The sequence below is a fragment of the Macrotis lagotis genome, chromosome 5 (assembly GCF_037893015.1).
Source record: "Macrotis lagotis isolate mMagLag1 chromosome 5, bilby.v1.9.chrom.fasta, whole genome shotgun sequence".
Classification (NCBI taxonomy): Eukaryota; Metazoa; Chordata; class Mammalia; order Peramelemorphia; family Peramelidae; genus Macrotis; species Macrotis lagotis.
Genome location: NC_133662.1, coordinates 123,476,031 through 123,494,363, shown reverse-complemented (window position 1 = coordinate 123,494,363; position 18,333 = coordinate 123,476,031). Strand labels below are relative to the sequence as shown.

General features: G+C 38.5%; 1 protein-coding gene across 3 annotated transcripts in view; it reads left to right on the top strand.

Moving 5' to 3' along the window:
• Positions 1–440: 440 nt before the first annotated feature.
• Positions 441–18,333, top strand: part of FAM184A (family with sequence similarity 184 member A) — a 164,629-nt gene continuing 146,736 nt past the window's right edge. For all 3 annotated transcript variants that reach the window (XR_012468533.1, XM_074187458.1, XM_074187459.1), the window contains exon 1: positions 441–684. Coding sequence is in view for 2 of the 3 variants with exons in the window: in XM_074187458.1 (XP_074043559.1) it covers positions 523–684 (162 nt within the window). In the remaining variant the exon portion in view is untranslated. The remainder of the gene's footprint in view (positions 685–18,333) is intronic.

Genomic DNA, 18,333 nt, shown 5'->3' with positions numbered 1-18,333 from the left:
AAATGACGTCGCCGTGAACCGGTCCCCAGCGCGGGGCCAGCGCCCTAGTAACGGCGACTCCCCGCGGCTCCGGCGGCGGCAGTGACGGCGATGACGACGTTTGCCTCCCCGGCTCCTCGCCTCCGCTCGGCCGCGTAGCCAGTCCGTCCCCTCCCCGGTCCCCGCCGCGTCTCCCCGCCCTCGCCTCTCCGCAGAGCCGGCGGCGGCCTCCCGCATCCCTCCAAGCCCCGCTTGTGACCCGCGGGTCCCCGCCATGCCTCCGCCCCGGCCACGGTGAGGGAGACCGGATTTTGGCCCCGGGAGGAAGGTGTCTACCTGCCGGAGGCCGTCAGTCCGGGCGGTCGGAGAGGCTCGGTCCGGTCCGCTCCGGTCCGGTCCCCGCAGAGGGACGGAGCCGAGAGTACGGGGCCGAGGGAGGCCTTCGGTGTGGGGAGCCCGGCCCCCGGCGTTCCGCTCCGCCCGGAGCTGGGCACCGGGATGGAGGTGCGGGGACCCTGGTCCTAGGGGTGGCCCGCGGGGAAGATGGCGACTCCAGGGATGAGCTGGAAGCAGCACCACTACTCCGCGGCCGGGGGAGCGACCAAATTCTCTTCCTCGGCCGGGGTGCAGCCGGCAGCCTTCAGCATGGACTACAGCCAGGACCTCCATTTGAAGATGAGCAAGAAGATCGCTCAGCTCACCAAGGTAAGAGGCGCTCCTGGAGGCCCCCGGCCCCCGCCGGCACCTCGGGAGCGGGGAGCGTACGACGCGGCACCTGCTCCCTGCAGTTACCTTTACCCCCCCCCCAAGCCCAAGCTTTCGGTTTAAGCAATTCGGGGGTTGGGACGGGGTCGGGGTGCACAGGTGAACGACTCGAGGGTGGGGAACTATCGGAAAGAGAAGCCTGCGCCTTACCTGGCACCTGGAAGGGAGGGTTCAAAACTTCGTGAAACTTTGTGTGCAACTTTTAAGAGCAACTTGGTTAGTTCATCTTGGCGGCGTTGTTTTAATGAATTATATCCCCCATTTTTCAGGTGATACAGCAAACGAGAAGAATCGCCGGACAAAGTAGAATTTGCCTTCATCATTCGTAGTCATTGTTCAGCTTAATCCCTTAATTTTAGGCATCTGGGGTAGCCAGAGGCTTCCCAAAGCGATACACTGAAGAGATTTTATTTGATCCAGAATGTTGTTTTTATTGGCCTAGGGAACTCCTGGTGTAGAAATTCCCCTCCCCCATTAGTTCAACAACCCATCTGCAAGTTTAGCATTGCAAATCCAGATTGGACCTCTGAAGACAGCTGTTCCAAGACCCTCATTTTCCAGATGAGAAAACTGAGGCCAAAGGGGTTTTAAGTAACTTGCTCAGGATCATACAATTTCCTTATGTTCTAATCCAGGCAAAACTTTGGAACCCCTGCTCCTCCTTATTGTTCATCCAGACTTCTCTGATCCTTTGGACTAGGCTGCCTTTTGGAATAGAACCCTACTTTATTCATATAGGATGACTTCGAAGTCGCTGAATTAAGCAGTTTCCTTTATTGGTCACTTCCTTTTCAAAAACTGTGAATGTGGAGGCAGCTTGGTACATGGAAGCATTGATTTGGAAATTAAAAGGCTTGTGGGAATCCCACCTCTCTGATGGTTTCTACTTGTATGACCTTAAGTTATTGAACCTCCTTGGCCTTAATTTTCCTCATCTTTAAAATAAGATGATTGAACTAGATGGCATCTCAGTGTACTTCCAAGTTATAAAGCTACCTGTGTGGGAGAGCTCTTTTTTTTGGTAATAAGTTATTCTTTATTTGGAAAGTATATCAAGCTTCTTCTTAGAATGAATCACATTGATCTTTAGTTAAGTACTTTATACTATTCCAACTGTACGTTTTTTCCAAAGATAACCCTAAATTTGGTCAAATAAATGGTTCTTAAATGGATCTACAATCAGTTTAGGATATGGAAGAATTTTTAAAAAGTGTTTTGTGCCTTTGAATTAGCTAGGTCTTGGTGCTCTGTTTACACATCTGATTATTAATCTGTGTTTAGTTGTTATAAGGGTTATTGGTTAGTTTCTGAAAAAGGAATAAATCTTAATTCTTTGATGGTTAGAAATTTTGAGTGGGAATAGGGAATGCAGAAGATAACATTGAAAAAGAGGTGGTGGAGCAAGGAAACAAATGAAAATGTGGTGGAGAGAATAAGCAATGAAAAGAGAAAATAGTGAAGGAGAGAAATTAAGGGAAGTCTGACAAGTAGGTTAGAAATTAAAGTATTATAGGACAAAGGGAGAAAAAGTTGGAAGTTTGCATCATAAACAATCACCAAACTCAACTTTAGAGTTCATATTCTCTCAGGTTGTCAACCTGTTTGCTAGGTTGATATTTCTCAAGTTCTTTTATCTCTAAAGGAGTGATAATTGTATTCTATCAGAGCACTTAAATATTTAAGTAACTGAAAGTTGTTTCTTGGAATAGTGTTTTGGATGAGTTGAATATTTTAAACTTCAAAATTTTGAAATAATAATAATCTTGCATTTATAGAATTTTAAGGTTTGTAAAGCACTTTACAAATATTTTCTCATTGTATCTTCACGGCAACCCTTCAAGGTATGTGTTTTATCCCAATTTTAGAGGTTAGGCAACTAAGGTAGGAAGAGATTATAACTTTTACGAGTCATGGCTAATAAGCATGTCAGAATTTCCTGACTCCAGGCCCAGTGCTCTATTTATCCTGTGACTTAGTAGTGTTAGATAGTGAGATACATGATTATTCATTCTGTTGAATGCTTAATAAATTCTTATTAACTAAGTTCATAATTTTAATTTGTGAACTCCTAATGAAATAATGAAATACAATGTAAGCAAAGCACCTTGTCTCTTCACATATTTTGCTTTCTCTGTTTCCTATTTCTTCTCCCTTTTATTCTTCATAGTTCAAAGTAACCTCAATGAAATTTCATGATGCAGATGTAACTAAGGACTGAAGAAGCTTGCACAGTCAAGTGATTATTAACTCTTGGGCATCCTTTTTCATTTTGATTTTTCTGGAGATTTTTCCACCTTTAATGTTTCAGAAACTGGACCCTATACCTAGTTAAATGTCATTTCTTCATCTTTGCCTGAATTACTGGAAAGAGAGCAAAAATGGAAAGAAAATTGCAATTTTCTAGGCCTGTTAAGTTGCAGAACATGTCTTGCTTTGTATAGATAGGTGTTTGCTGTAGGGTTCTGTGACTGTCAAGCTTAAATATAAATAAATCCCTATAGGTGATATATCGACTTAGAAACACACAAGTTGACATTATGTTGTATTATATTTTAATTTATTTTATTAATTATTATCCAATTATATTTTAATCAAGTTCTGGTTTTTTAGGGAGTGGGCTGCAAGTTTAGCCTCTCCCATATATACCAAGGGAGAGATAGAGAACTTCTAAAATCCCACTCCTGTGTCTAAATGAATTCTTAAAAGCTTTTTCATAGAGTATATAGACTTTGTTATCTCAGGTCAACCATAGATAAATTTTGTAAAGTTTTAACACTTAGGTACAGGGTGATGAAATTTTTGGTCTCAGCAAGTCTTAGAAATCATCTTGAAAATCTTAAGAGACTGTGACTATTTTTAAGGATTTACTCATTTTTTTTATCTTACTGACATTTGGTTAGTTGATTTTATGTTATTACAATAATCATGTTGTGAGAGAAAAAATAAACCCCCCTTCCCCACAAAAAAAGATAGAAAAACCTCAAGAATCATGAATGAGAAAAAAGTGTACTTCAATCTGTGTTCAGATTCCAGTGACTGTTTCTGGGATAAGTTGCCTTCTTTATCATAAGTCCACCAGACAAGTTGCTTCACTATTTTTCCCACAGTTACTATTACTAGCTGTATCTCCCTCCACTCTATTCCTCCCTACTCTCATTTATTCTATTCTCTCTCCTTTCTTCCTGTCCCTGTTCAGAAGTGTGTTGTATGAATACCCTCTCCAAGGATCTTCCCTCTCTTCTATCACCTACTCCCCACTTCCCTCCCCTGATTCTTCCTTATCCCATTCCTTTCCTCTCATTTTCCTCTAGGGTAAGATAGATTTCTATACCCTGTTAAGTATGTATGTCATTTCCTTTCTGAGCCATTTCTGATGAGAATGAAGGCTCACTCATTCCCTCTCACCTTCCCCTGTTCCACTCCACTGCAAAAATCTTGACTCTTATGTGAAATATTTTAGCCCCTTCTTCCTCTCCTTTCCCTTCCTCCAAGTACTTTCCTTTATCACCCCTTGACTACATCTTTATACCATGTTATACCATTATATTCAACTCCCTCCTTTGTCTTGTCTATATATGCTCCTTCTAACTACTCTTATAAATGAGAAAGTTCATATGAGTTATCAGTATCTTCTTCCCATGCAGGAATGCAAAAAGTTCAGCATCATTAAGTGCCTCATAATTAGTCCTCGTTCAACTCCTCTTTGGTTCACCTGAGTCCTGTACTTAGAGATCAAACTTTCTGTTCAGCTCTGGTTGTTTCACTAGGAAAGTTTGAAAGTCCATCTTTTCCCCTGAAAGACGATGTTTAATTTTTCTGGGTAATTGATTCTCAGTTGTAATCCAATCTCTTTTGCCTTCCAGAATATCATATTCAAAGTCCTATGAACCCTTAATGTAGATACTGACAAATCCTATGTAATCCTAACTATAGAGCCACAGTAGTTGAATTGTTTCTTTCTGGCAGCTTTTAGTATTTTCTCTTTGACTTGGGAGTTTAGAAATTTGGCTATAATATTCCTGGGAGTTTTTCTTTTGGGATCCCTTTCAGGAGGTGATCAGTGAATTCCCTCAATTTCTATTTTACCCCCTGCGTCTAGGATCCCAGAGCAGTTTTGCTGTATTATTTCTCAAAAAATGATGTCTAGTCTCTTTTCCTGGTTCTGATTTTCAGGTAGCCCAATAATGTTTTAAATTATCTCTTCTGTATCTGTTTTTGAGGTCAGTTGGTTTTCCAATGAGATATTTCACATTTTCTTCTAATTTTGGGTTTTTTTAGTGTTGTCTTACTGCTTCCTGGTTTCTCGCAAAGTCATCAGCTTCCTTTAGTTCCATTCTACATTTGGAGGAATTGTTTTCTTCAAAGAGCTTTTTTTCTAAATCTCCTTTTCCAGGTAGCCAATTCTGCTTTTTTAAGGCATTCTTCTCCTCATTTGCCTTTTGGGTTGTGTTTTTCCCATTTGTCCTAAACTGGCTTTTAACATGTTATTTTCATCAATTTTTTTTGTATTTCTTTTCAGCAAGCCGCTTATTTGGTTTTCATGATTTATCTGCATCGCTTTCATTTTTCCTCCCAATTTTTCCTCCACCTCCCTTAATTGCTTTTCAAAGTCTTTTCTGAGCTCATCCATAGTCTGAGCCTATTTTCCATTTCTCTTGGAGGTTTGGATACAGAAGCTTACTTCAAGTTATCATCTTCTGAGTGTATATTTTGATCCTCCATGGGACCAAAGCAATTTTCTATGTTCAAATTTCTCTTTTTCTACTGTTTATTCATTTCCTCAGTCTATGACTGATTTATCACTTCCAAGGTTTCTTTTTTTTGGGGAGGGGGGTTGGGACATTCCACAGAGGCCTCAGTCCCTCCAAGGTCTTATGAGAGACTCTGACTGCTCCCTTGCCTGTGGTCTGGTATGTGGATAGCCACATACCCTTCCCTCTGCCCTGGAGCTGTGAGGAGGATTCCTGCTTGGCTATAGTAGAATGGGGCCCAGACTGCAATCTAGATCTGAATTTGGGCAAAGAGTATAGAGAGCAGAGAGCCTTCTGCAGTCTCCCCCAACCCCTTACCATCTGGGAGTTCTGGAAGTGCTGGGTGGCTTAGCTGATTTCCTCTGCAGGTTCTCACTGCAGGGCTGCTCTGAGGCCAACACTCTACTCCACACTCACTCTAGTATGGCAGAGTTCTCTCATTACCCATTCAAGTTGTCCCCATAATCCCTGGGCCAAGAGGTTGGAAACTGCCCCTTTGCCACAAACCCAGGCATCCTCAGGGACCCAGGCACCTGAAGGGCTGTTCCTGGAAGACTGGAGCTAGTTTGCTCCAGCTGGGCTTTGCTGGGCTGTGGCTGTGGCTGCTCTGCAGCTCTTTCCAACCCCGTGAAACAAACCTTTCCTGTGAAATTTATACAATGTCTTGGATTGGGAAATTGTATCACTCAGTCATTCTATGGGTTTTGCCCCTCTAAATTTTGGCTAGAGTCATCATTTGATGACTTTTGTAATTGGGGGAGGCAGAACAAGTTTCCAAGCATTTCCAAGCATTCCTTCATGCTGCCATCTTGGATCCCCACTTTGTGGATTCTGCCAAGATTGTGACTTTTATGGGTGGAGGGAAAACTGATACATGCACATACTTGTTTTAAAAATGTACAAATACCTGTGTGAGTTTTCCATCCAATAAAAGTCACAATCTCTTAAGATTTTCACAATAATTTCTAAGAGTTGCTGAGACTGAAATTATCAACACAGTTTTTTAAATGTCATTAAAATACATTATTTAACACAGAAATTTACATAAGTTCATGATACTGTTTCAGAGATATCTTCAGTAAACTATGAGTTTAAAAAAGAGCTATATAATCTAGAGAATAACTCATTGCAATGGTATTTGTTATAGTACTTTAAATGGCTAATGCTGAAATATAGAAATAGAAATATAGAATTGGACATCAAGTTATTTTTTAAAAAATAAGATTATACCTAAATCATCTTTTTTTGGAAGAGTAAATTATGAAAAAGTCTTTCAGTTTACAGAATGTTTTGTTTTCATTTTGTTTGGTTTTCTTTTTGAGACCAAGTCTCATAGAGTAGGGGCTTCTTCTGAGCCTTCATCTCACTTTGACTTGCTCCATTTCTAAATTAGATAGGTTTGCCTCTCCTTAAGTAGCCTGAGAAGTTCCTCAGTTTCCAGGGAGTCACCAGTTAAATACTGCTTTTAGTGTGGTTATTATTGGAACTCAAGAGCCTCTCAAGTAGCAGAGCTTAGGGATGGGATGTACACCACCAGAGAGTGTCTTTAAAAAAATATATAAACTCTAGGGAAGATAAATGAAGTCTTGAAATGGATGAACCTGCCTGTGTGTGTGTGTGTGTGTGTGTGTGTGTGTGTGTGTGTGTGTGTGTGTGTGTGTGTAAGAGCTCTTTGCCTGCTCATTTCTTTAGGTTTTCTGTGCCAATGACTTTTCTTTTGGAAGTTGTTTTGTTCTTCCTGCCTGACTGTTCCAGACAAACTTTAAAATCTTAGGTGTTCCAAACCTATTTAGAATAGAAAGGCACAAAATTAGTTCTTTCATGAAGGTGAAAATGTGTCTTCCCCCCAAAATCCGTAATTTGTCTGAAAAGGGAAATGAAACAGAAAAAAACAGTCTTCCTGGTTTTTCTCTTTCCAAGTTGTCTTGGGTTTTTTTGTTTGTTTTACTATTGCTTTTGTGAAAATTATTCTTTACCTTCCATTAAATTTTGCATGGCTTACACTGAAAAAAACAAGAGCCCTTTCTCCTTCATCAATGTAGAATTTTCTGGAGTTTTTATGTGGTCAATAGTAAAAGATTACAAATTATATAATACATAAATTTTAATAGCTTGAAGTTCAGGTAGTTTATGTGACAACTTAGTCATACAGCTAGCAAGTGTCATAGATGGTATTTGATGGCAGATCTTCATGGCTCTAGTCACCACACTACTCTGCCTCTTTTGTATGTGTTACATGTGACCTTAGACCTTATTTTTGAGGAATTCTCTATACTTGATATTTGCTGATTAACTTCTAGATATTTTCAATTAAATAAATCAATTTTAATTATTCCCCAGCTTTAAAGAGTAATACTTTACTTGAGAAACTGCTTACTCTCTCCTGTGTTCTCAGGTTACAATACTGAGGGGTTTTTTTTTTTGTTGTTGTTAGCCTATTTTCATTTATCTTGAAATTTGTATTTGGACTCTGTTCTTTCAACTTTCATGCATTTCATTTATTGGGATCCTTTAAGAAAGAGTACTTTAATTCACTTTTTTTCAATTGATATTTTATTTTATTTTTCCAATTAAATCTTATGAAAGTTTTTCAACATTCATTCACATGAATGTACATATTTTTAAGTTATGTAATTTCCTTCCACCCTCCCTTCCCATTCCCCTCCCCTCAGAGCTGCTATGATTATTTTGGAACATGCTGGACTTCTCTCATTGTTTATCATTTCTTTTAGATATATGCCTGGTACTGGTTTTGCTGAGTAAAATCAGTTTTATTGCTCTTTGGGCATATTGCTCTCCAACATGGTTAGATCAGTTCACAACTCCACCAACAATGCATTAGTGTCCCAATCCTCCCAAAACCTCTCCAACATTGATCGTTTTCCCTTTTGCCATCTTAGCCAATCTGGTAGGTGTGAGATGGAACCTCATGATTTTTTTAAATTTGCATTTCTCTAATCAGTAATTATTTGGAGCATTTTTATTTGATTTCATATATATATATATATATATATATATATATATATATATATATATATATATACAACTTTAATTTCATCATTTCAAAACTTTATATCCTTTGACCATTTATCAATTGGGGAATGACTTGTAACTATATAAATAAGATTCTACTTAGATCATCTTTTTTGAAAAGTAAAATATGAAAAAGTTTTCAGTTCATTCCCCACACCCAGCTACCACATAAGTAATTCAAAATGTATTGGAGAAAGAATTTATGAATCTCAAAACAAATTTTTTCAAATATTAAAAAAAATCCTCAACATTCATAATTGTCTACTGCAAAATAATAGTTTATTATATTCATGTACCATAATTTGTTCACTGTTTCCAGATATTTTGATTTACACTGGAACATTGTTTTTATCTTCAACATGCTTGAAATAGCAGTAGAATTTGTATGTCAAAGGATAAAGTTTTGTTAACAATTTTCCAAGTACTTTTTTCTTTAATCATTTTATTTCATTAATTATTTCCCAATTACATGTAAAAAATTTCCAACAATTTTTTAAAATTTTGAGTTCCAAGTTTACCTCCCTCCTGCCCATCTTCCCTCCTTGAGAAGTCAAGCAATTTTATATTGATTATACATGTGAAGTCATACAAAATCATACATTCCATATTAATCATGTTAAAAAGAAAACATTAAAAAATGAAACAATAAAAATAAAATTTTAGAAAGTGTTTCATTCTGCATTCAGAATTCATCAGTTCTCTCTCACTGGAGATAAATGGTATCTTTCATCAGAATTGTCTTGTGTCAAGTTCAAGGACTATTCCCTTTAATTTAGGAAAAAAACTGATTTCTTATACTTTATGTTTCTTCCTTAAGGATATGATTTCTCTCTCATCACACTCAATTTGGATCAATATGTATCATGGAAACAATGTAAAGACTGACAAATTGCTTTCTGTAGGAGGGAGGAAAGTAAGATTGGGGGGAAAATTGTAAAACTCAATAAATAAAAGCCTTGAGCAGAGCAGTAAAGTATTTCTCACTTTATCGTTCCTTACAAAATTGCTATTACTATATACGGTGTTATTCTGGTTCTTATAAGTTCACTTTGCATCAGTTCATAGGTCTTCCCAAGTTTTTCTGAAAACATTCTGCTCTTCATTCTTATGGTTCACTAGTATTCCATCACAATTGTATAGCACAGATTGTTCAGTCATTCCCCAATTGATGGCATTCTCTCAATTTCCAATTCTTTACCACAGCAAAAAGAGCAGCTATCTATATATACACATTAGGATTTTGAAATAGCCAATCAGTAGTTAAAGTTGAATGCCTTCTTAAGTTGCTTTACTTCAATTGGCTCCCCCCGCTTTATTTTATTAACTGATCACTAGACTTGTCAATTGATCTGCCTGCTTCAGGGGCTTGGAATTGATAACCACATGTAGTCTAAGGAAAGCATGGTTGTTCTCCCAGCCCCCCCAAACCAGGAAGTAGGCATGGACATCCCTTATTTTAAGCAATGGGGGCTAAAACAAGTTTTGGGGGAACTTACCCTTCCTGCAGTGAAGCATGCATTCCAGCTGGGATATAAGTTTTGAGTTACTAATTTCTTAAAAGGAAGATTTTTTTTCCTTCTCCCCCCCCCCAGAAGGTAGGCACTCAGAGAATGAGAGAAAGCATTTCAAAGAGAAAAAAAGAGAGAGTACCACTTAAAGATAGTTTCCAGGAACTCAGGTTTTTTGCTAATAGCTAACTTTTGCTAAACCTAATTTCTTTCCAGGAGATAGCACACAACTAAGGGGTAGAAGTCTTCAGTACCAAGTTTTCCCCATGTTTTAATTCTCCTAATCTTCTAGGTAAGGGAGCAACATGTCAGTTGGACCCATAGCCAAATGTCCTTCCTTAACAACCCCCTACCCCACAGTAGGGGTCAAAAAACTCATGACTAGGGCGGCTAGGTACTAGGTAAATATTTGGTAAAAATCACTTGTAAATCTCTCTGGTCTGAGAGATTTTTTTTCTTAAGAGAGCCTCATTTATAGTATGCTTAATTTCTAAGACAGGGCTATTTAAATATTCTATTTCCTCTTATGATTTTGGTACTTTATATTTGTAAATATTAATTCTACTTAAATTGTCAGTTTTACTGACATTAGTTGGACAAAAAAGTTCTAATAATTATTTTAATCTTCATTGGCAGTACATTCAGCTAATTTTTGATATTGATAAGTTGATTTTTTAATCAAATTGACACATATTTTATCTGTTTTATTGAGTTTTCCCCATAAAACCAGTTATTAGTTCAGATTTTTACATCAATTTTGCTAATCTCCCTTGTTGTTTAGTCAATGGTTTTTAATTTGATCTTTTAGTAGATTTTTGAGTTGCATAGCCAATTCATTGAGTCGTTCTTTCTCCCCTTTATTGATGTATACATTTTAAAGATTTATGATTTGTTGTCCTGATTAAATTTATCTAACTCTGATAAAGAAATGTTAAGTTCCCCAATAGTATACTTTTACTATCTATTGTACTTCATTTACCATTTCCTTTTAAAAATTTGGATGCTCTGCCATTTGGGCCATATGTGTTTTAGCACAATGTAGTTTCCTTGCTTTTCCCTTTTAATTAGATTTGGTTTTGCTTTTACTTTTTTTTAAATTTATTTTTATTAAAGATATTATTTGAGTTTTACAATTTCCCCAATCTTATTCCCCCCCCCCCCCCACGGAAAGCAATCTGTCAGTCTTTACTTTGTTTCCATATTGTACCTTGATCCAAATTGAGTGTGATGAGTGTCATATCCTTAAAGAAGAGACAAGAAGTCTAAGAGGTAACAAGATCAGACAATAAGATAATCTGTTTTTTTCCTAAATTAAAGGAAATAATCCTTGAACTTTGTTCAAACTCCACAGCTCCTTATCTGGATACAGATGGTACTCTCCTTTGCAGACAGCCCAAAATTGTTCCCAATTGTTGCACTGATGGAATAAGCAAATCCTTCAAGGTTGATCATCACTTGATTGCTACCCCTTCTTTTTTACTTCAGTTGATAATTACCTACACTGGTCCAACTTTTAACTGTGTGTCTATTTCAAGAGTTTTCTTGTAAACATTTTGCTTTATTCTAGTTTTTAATCCATTCTATGGTCCCCTGCCATTTTTGAGTGAGTTCATCCCATTCACATTCACAGTTATGATTACTTGCTGTACATTTTCTTCTATTCTATTTTATTCTGTTTATCCTTTCTTTTTTTTTTATCCAGTACTTCCTTCTAAAGTCTCTTTTGTTTCTGGCACCTGCCTTATTGTATCTTCCCTCTCTTTTGTTACCTCTGTGCTCTTTCTCATTCTTTGCCCCTCCTAGTTCTCTGAAAGTTTAATAAGATAGATTTCTATTACCCAGTTGAGTAAATCATTTTAAGTGTGGTTTAAGCTTTTCCCACCCATCTGCCAAACTATTTTCTCTTCTATTGTAAGTTAATTTTCCTCATACTTCCTCTCCTATCTCCCTTCCTAAGGGCATCCTTCTTTCTCGCCTTTCTTTTTTTTAACATCATTCCAACATAATTGATTCATTTTTACATCCTTTTTCTATGTAGATTCTTCCAATTGCCCTAACAGTGGTAATGTTCTTGGAAGATATATATCATCTTTCCCTACAGAAAAGGTAAACAGCTTTATGGTATTTGAATAGTTTCTTTCTGGCTGCTTGATGTCTTTTCTTGATCTGAGAGCTACAGAATTTGGCTATAATATTTCTGGGAGTTTTCTTTTCTTCCAGGTGGATATCATTGATTCTTTCCATTTCTATTTTATTCTCTAGCTCAAGAATATTGGTTATTGAGAATTTTTTGAAATAATGATGTCTACTTCCTTCTTTTGATCATAGCTTTCAAGAAATCCAGTAATTCCTAAATTAACTCTCCTTGATCTGTTTTCCAGATCAATTATTTTTTCCAGTGGGATATATATTACATTTTCTTCTATTTTTCATTCTTTTATTATTTCTTGATGTCTCATGAAATCATGAAACTTGACCTATTTTAATTTTCCAGGAATTATTTTCTTTTTTTAAAGATTTTATTTATTTTGAGTTTTACAATTTTCCCCCAATCTTACTTCCCTCCCCCCACCCCCCACCCCCCACAGAAAGCAATCTATCAGTCTCTATTTTGTTTCCATGTTGTACATTGATCCAAATTGAGTGTGATGAGAGAGAAGTCATACATGAATTCTTTTCTTTAGTGACCTTTTTAAACTTCTATTTCTATTTGGATCATATAGCTGTTTAAGGAGCTATTTTCTTCAATGAATTTTGGTTCTTTATTAATTTGACCAATTCTGTTTTTAAAGATATTGTTTTGTTCAGTATTCTTTGTGCTGCTTTTACAAAAACTGTTTTATTGTCACTCATTTCTTTAACTTTTATTCAGAGTACATCATGTGAAATGCCTGGCTAAATGAATCAGAAACTGAAATTAAAGTTGCCAGGAGAAATATCAACCATCCTAGATAAGCAAACATACCACTATGATGGCAGAAAGTGAAGAAGAATTTTAAGAAGCCTCTTGATGAGAGGAGTGTCAAAACTGGCTTGAAGAATAACAACACTTCCTAGCAAAGAGAGGGAGAAGAAAAGAAGCAATGTCAGGCAGGGGTTTCTTAGGGCCAACCTTGCCACTTGGGTCCCAGGACAACATGATTTTGACTTTAATTCCCAACACACCCTGGTGCACAACTGTGTTGACTTAGTAGTTGGCAGGGTCTGTTTTTATTTAATTGTTGTATATGGGGGGGCAGAGCCAAGATGGCTACAAGAAGGGATCGAGTCTTAGGAGCTCTCTGATAAAACTCATAAGCTAAGGACTCTAACTAAACTTTCGAGAGACAGAACCCACAAAGGGACCCAGAGAGGCAGTTCTCCTACTCAAGGTAACCTGGAAAAGAGCAGAAAGGCTCTGCTCCCTGGGGTCGGAGGGGCTGCCCACCAGAGAGGTGGCCTGCCAGAGTGAAAGAACTTCAGCCTCCCGGAGGCAGACCCAGGGCGCTGGGAGCCCCGGCTCACAGCAGCGGGGGAGTCTCCTGAGCTGCACCCCGGGGAGTACCGGGCACAAAGTGGGGGAACAGCAGGGGACCTCTGCCAGAACAAGCACGTGGAGCCCAGCCCTCAGGGCACACAGCTAGCAGCTTGGTCTGTTGGCAGCCCAGAAACAGAAGCAGGCAGAGCCGGTAAGCAGGAGCCCCCAGGACATGAGCCCATTGAGCTGAAGAAGGGGAGTGAAGAGAGAGAGACTGCCGAGCTCTGTCCTCTGCCCCTGGAACAGGACTCCGGGGCTCTGACCACATTCAGATCCTGATCCCAGTCTAGGCCCCCCCATAGAACAACAGAGCCCCCCGCCTCATCCCCGTGGCAGAGGGGGGCGCTTATGGTCATTCACAGACCAGGAGGGAGGACAGAGCCTCACACACTGAGACCCTTGTGGGGGTGTCCCAAAAGCTCAGGAAGCACCCCAAAACCAGGCCCAGGCTGGGAAAATGAGCAAGCAGAGAAATAAGAGGAAGACTATTGAGAAATATTTTGCTAATGAGGCCAAGAAGGATCAAAATACTCAGTCTGAAGATGAGGAAGCACAAGCTCCTGCATCTAAAGACTCCAAGAAAAACAGAAATTGGGCTCAGGCTATGACAGAACTCAAAAAAGACTTTGAAAATCAAATGAGGGAGTTGGAAGAAAAACTGGGAAAAGAAAGGAGAGAGATGCAGGAAAAACATGAAAATGAAGTCAGCAGCTTAGTCAAGGAAATCCAAAAAAATGCTGAAGAAAATATCATGCTAAAAACCAGCTTAGGTCAAATGAATAAAACAGTTCAAAAAGTTATTGAGGAGAAGAATGCTTTAAAAAGCAAAATTGACCAGATGGAAAAAGAGATAAGAAAACTCTCTGAGGAGAACAAATCCTTCAGACAAAGAATAGAATTCAGGGAGATTGATGAATTTACCAGAAATCAGGAATTAATACTTCAAAAGCAAAAAAATGAAAAATTAGAAGAAAATGTGAAATATTTCATTGAAAAAAACAACTGATATGGAAAACAGACTTAGGAAAGATAATTTAAAAATTATTGGGATACCTGAAAGTCATGATCAGGAAAAGAGCCTTGACATTATTTTCAAAGAATTACTACAGGAAAATTGCCCTGATATTCTAGAAGCAGAGGGCAAAATAGAAATGGAGAGAATCTACTGATCCCCCCGAGAAAGAGATTCCAAAAAACCAACCCCTAGGAATATTATAGCCAAGTTCCAGAACTCCCAAGTCAAAGAGAAAATATTACAAGCAGCCAGAAGGACACAGTTCAAACATCGTAGAGCTGCAGTCAGGATCACACAGGACTTAGCAGCAGCTACATTGGAAGCTCATAGGGCTTGGAATACAATATCCCAGAAGGCAAAAGAGCTTAGAATGCAGCCAAGAATGAACTACCCAGCAAGGCTGAATGTCCTCTTCCAGGGAAAAAGATGGACTTTCAATGAACCAGGGGAATTTCAAATGTTCCTTTTGGAATGGCCAGAGCTGAACAGAACCTAATTACGGTACTTCATTGTTTTCTGTTTAAAATATTCCTGTGAAATTGCTTTTGGTATTTGATGTTGACTTTTCCCTTTTGGACTTTTGTTGACCTTTCATCTCAGCAATCTCAAATTCGTTGGCCCATTACTTCTTCATGCTTTGAACAAATCTAAAATTTTATACCTAGGTTACAGAAAATTGTCTATATAGACATTTTGATTGGCATGGCAGAAGCAATATTCTACCATCTCTCCTCCTACTGATTAGACTAGATTTCCTTAAACCCACTGGATTGGGTTTGCTCAGAGGATTAAAGGCTCCTGTGAGATACTTCCTCATTGCGTCATAAGGAGGGAGCAGGTTTGGCTGGTGGATTACAATGGTTAGGTAACCCAGTATAGGAAGGAAGGGAGAGATGGAAGAAAGGAGGAAGAGGAGAAGGAGAAGGAAGTGAGGAAACTCAATGAAACATTAAATACCTATTGGGTGCCAGTTACCATTCTTCACAAATATTATATCTGTTGATCTTCACAACAACCCTAGGAGAAGTGGGTGCTATTATTCTCTTCATTTTATAGTTGAGGAAACTGAGGCATTGGAGCAGTTGAAAATGACTTGCCCTGGATTGCTAATCAGTGTCTTTCTGACTCCAAGCCCAAAGCTGTATCCTAGTGCTGAATAAGCTCAAGGCAGCCTCAGTCCTCCTGATGTGGCTAAGTAAATCTCTTTTTGTTAATTCTTGAGTAACTTGAGTCTCCTTTTGATCCAGTATTGAACTAACCTTCTAGGGGACTGGCCTAAGTCAATGTTCACCCTATAAAGACAGGGAATGCATGTATGGACAAGCAGTTGTATTGTCCTAGACCCAGAAGTTTTAGTGAACCAAAAGCTAGTTATGAGTCAGCAGTGTATTATGACTACCCAAGGCTAGTGCTGTCTGGGGCTGGATTAAGAGAGATCTAGCTTCTAAGAATGGGGAGGTGACTGCACTACTGTACTCTCCCCTTGAGTTCATAGCTAAAAGTGTGCTGTAGCTTAAGAAGAACATTGATAAGCAAAGAGTGTCTAGCAGATCTAAAACACGATTTTGAAAGGGGCCTTGATTCCATGTCAAGACTAGCTCTAGTTTACTCTGAAGAGAAGTATCAACAGGGATGGAAGACATGATCACTTGCATGTCAATCTTTGAAAGATCGTCAAGGAGAGGAGCCAAGATTACTGAGTAAAGGCAGTGACTCCCCCAAACCACTCCAAATACCTTTAAATAATTATTCTAACCAAATTCTAGAGGGGCATAACCACAAAAAGATTGAGTGAAACAATTTTCTAGCCTAAGACAACTTGAAAGATTCATGGAAAAGGTCTGCTGCACCAGGGATAGAGTGGGCCCACAGCACAGTCCAGGCCTCAGCAGAGCGAAATGGATCCAGCCATCCAGAAATAGATCTCGGGATGCCTGGGTCCATGGCGGCAGTGGCAGTTTCCAGACCTGTCAGCCCAGGGATCGCCAAGGGCAATTGCTTAGGCCAGTAGGAAAACTCTGCCACCATCCAGGGTGAGAATGGAGCCCAGTCTAGCACAGGCCTCAGCCCAGATTTCCTACATCCCCTTCTATAGTGATCATTATCCTTTCTAGTCATATTGGCTGATCTGAGAGGTATAAGGTGGTAACTCAGAGATGCTTTAATTTTCATTTCTCTTAATCAACAATGATTTAGAGCAATTTTATGACTATAGTTTTAAATTCTTCATCTGAGAATTGCTTTTGCATATCCAGTGCAATCTATTTAAATTTTTTTTAAAAAAATGTCCTAACTCACTATTGATATGAGAAACAACAGTTGGAACAATTTTGAGGTACTACCTATTGGATTGGCTAATAAGACAGAATGATAGATGTTGGAAGGGATGAGGGAAATTGAGACATTAATGCACAGTTAGAGGAGTTGTGAAATGATTCAACAATTCTGTAGAACAATTTGGAACTATGCCCTAAAGGGCTCTAAAACCATGCCTACCCCTTGACTTAGCAGTGCCACTGTTTGATCTATATACCCAAAGAGATGAAATACAGGAAGAAAAGAAACTGTATAGGAATACTTATAGCAGCTCTGGTGGCAGACAGCTAGAGACTGAGGGATGCCCAATGGTTGGGGAATGACTGAACAAATTGTGGTATATGATTGAGATGAAATTCTGTTCTGTTTTGGAAAATGAACAACAGAATGCACACAATAAAAAACTTACATGAACAGATGCATTGGCAAATGTACCTTTTTACAAAGTAGCAGCAATATTGTAGGATGATCAGCTGTGAATGACTTTTCTCAGCAATGCTGTGACTCAAGAGAACTCTGAAGGACTTATGATAAAGAACACTATCCATCCTAATGACAGAGCTGATGGTGTCTGAATTCAAACTGAAGCATGCTTTTTTCCACGTTATTTTTTGTAAGAATTCTCTTTTTATGTGTGTGGGATGGTTATATTTACTTTTACAACATAACTGTTATAGTTATGTTTTTCATATCTACACATTTTTAACCAACACCAAGTAACTTGCTTTCTCAGTGAGTGGAAGTGGAGTGGGAGGAGAGGAGAGAATTTGGAACTCAAGGTTTTGGAAGTCAATGTTGAAACTTGCTTTTGCTTGTAGCTGGGGGTAAATAATAAAAAATTAAATTTAAAAAAAGACAGTCAACAAGAGGAGGGATTAAATTTATTTTACTTAGCCTCCACCATGGAACCAGAAGAAATAAAGGAGAAGTCACAGAGTCTAATTTAACCTTAGTACCAGGAAAAACTTGATAACAATTAGCTTTTTCCAAAAGTATATACTGCCTAAAGAATTTAAGAATTCCCCTTCCTTGGGGAACATTAAGCAGAGGCTGTATGATTATTTGTTGGGTATATTATAGTGGGAATTTTTTCCAAGTGTGAGTTAGACAAGCTGATATTCCAAGTTTCAAATTCTGTGTTAATGTGATTTTGGATTGTTCTCTGTGGATTTTATCAACTAAATTGGTATACCAGCATGTGAATAACCAATTTCCAAACAGCTAAATATGGTCAGCTACACTTAATATTCAGATTAATATATATTTTTGGACTTTAATTGCTTTTTAGGATCTTACAGTCAAGATCTTTGTGAGCAACATAAATCTATGACAATATGTGGATTAAAAAATCTGAGGGGGCAGCTGGGTGGCACAATGGATAGAGCACCAGCCCTGAAGTCAGGAATACCTGACTCAAATCTGTCCTCAGACACTTAATAATTTCCTAGC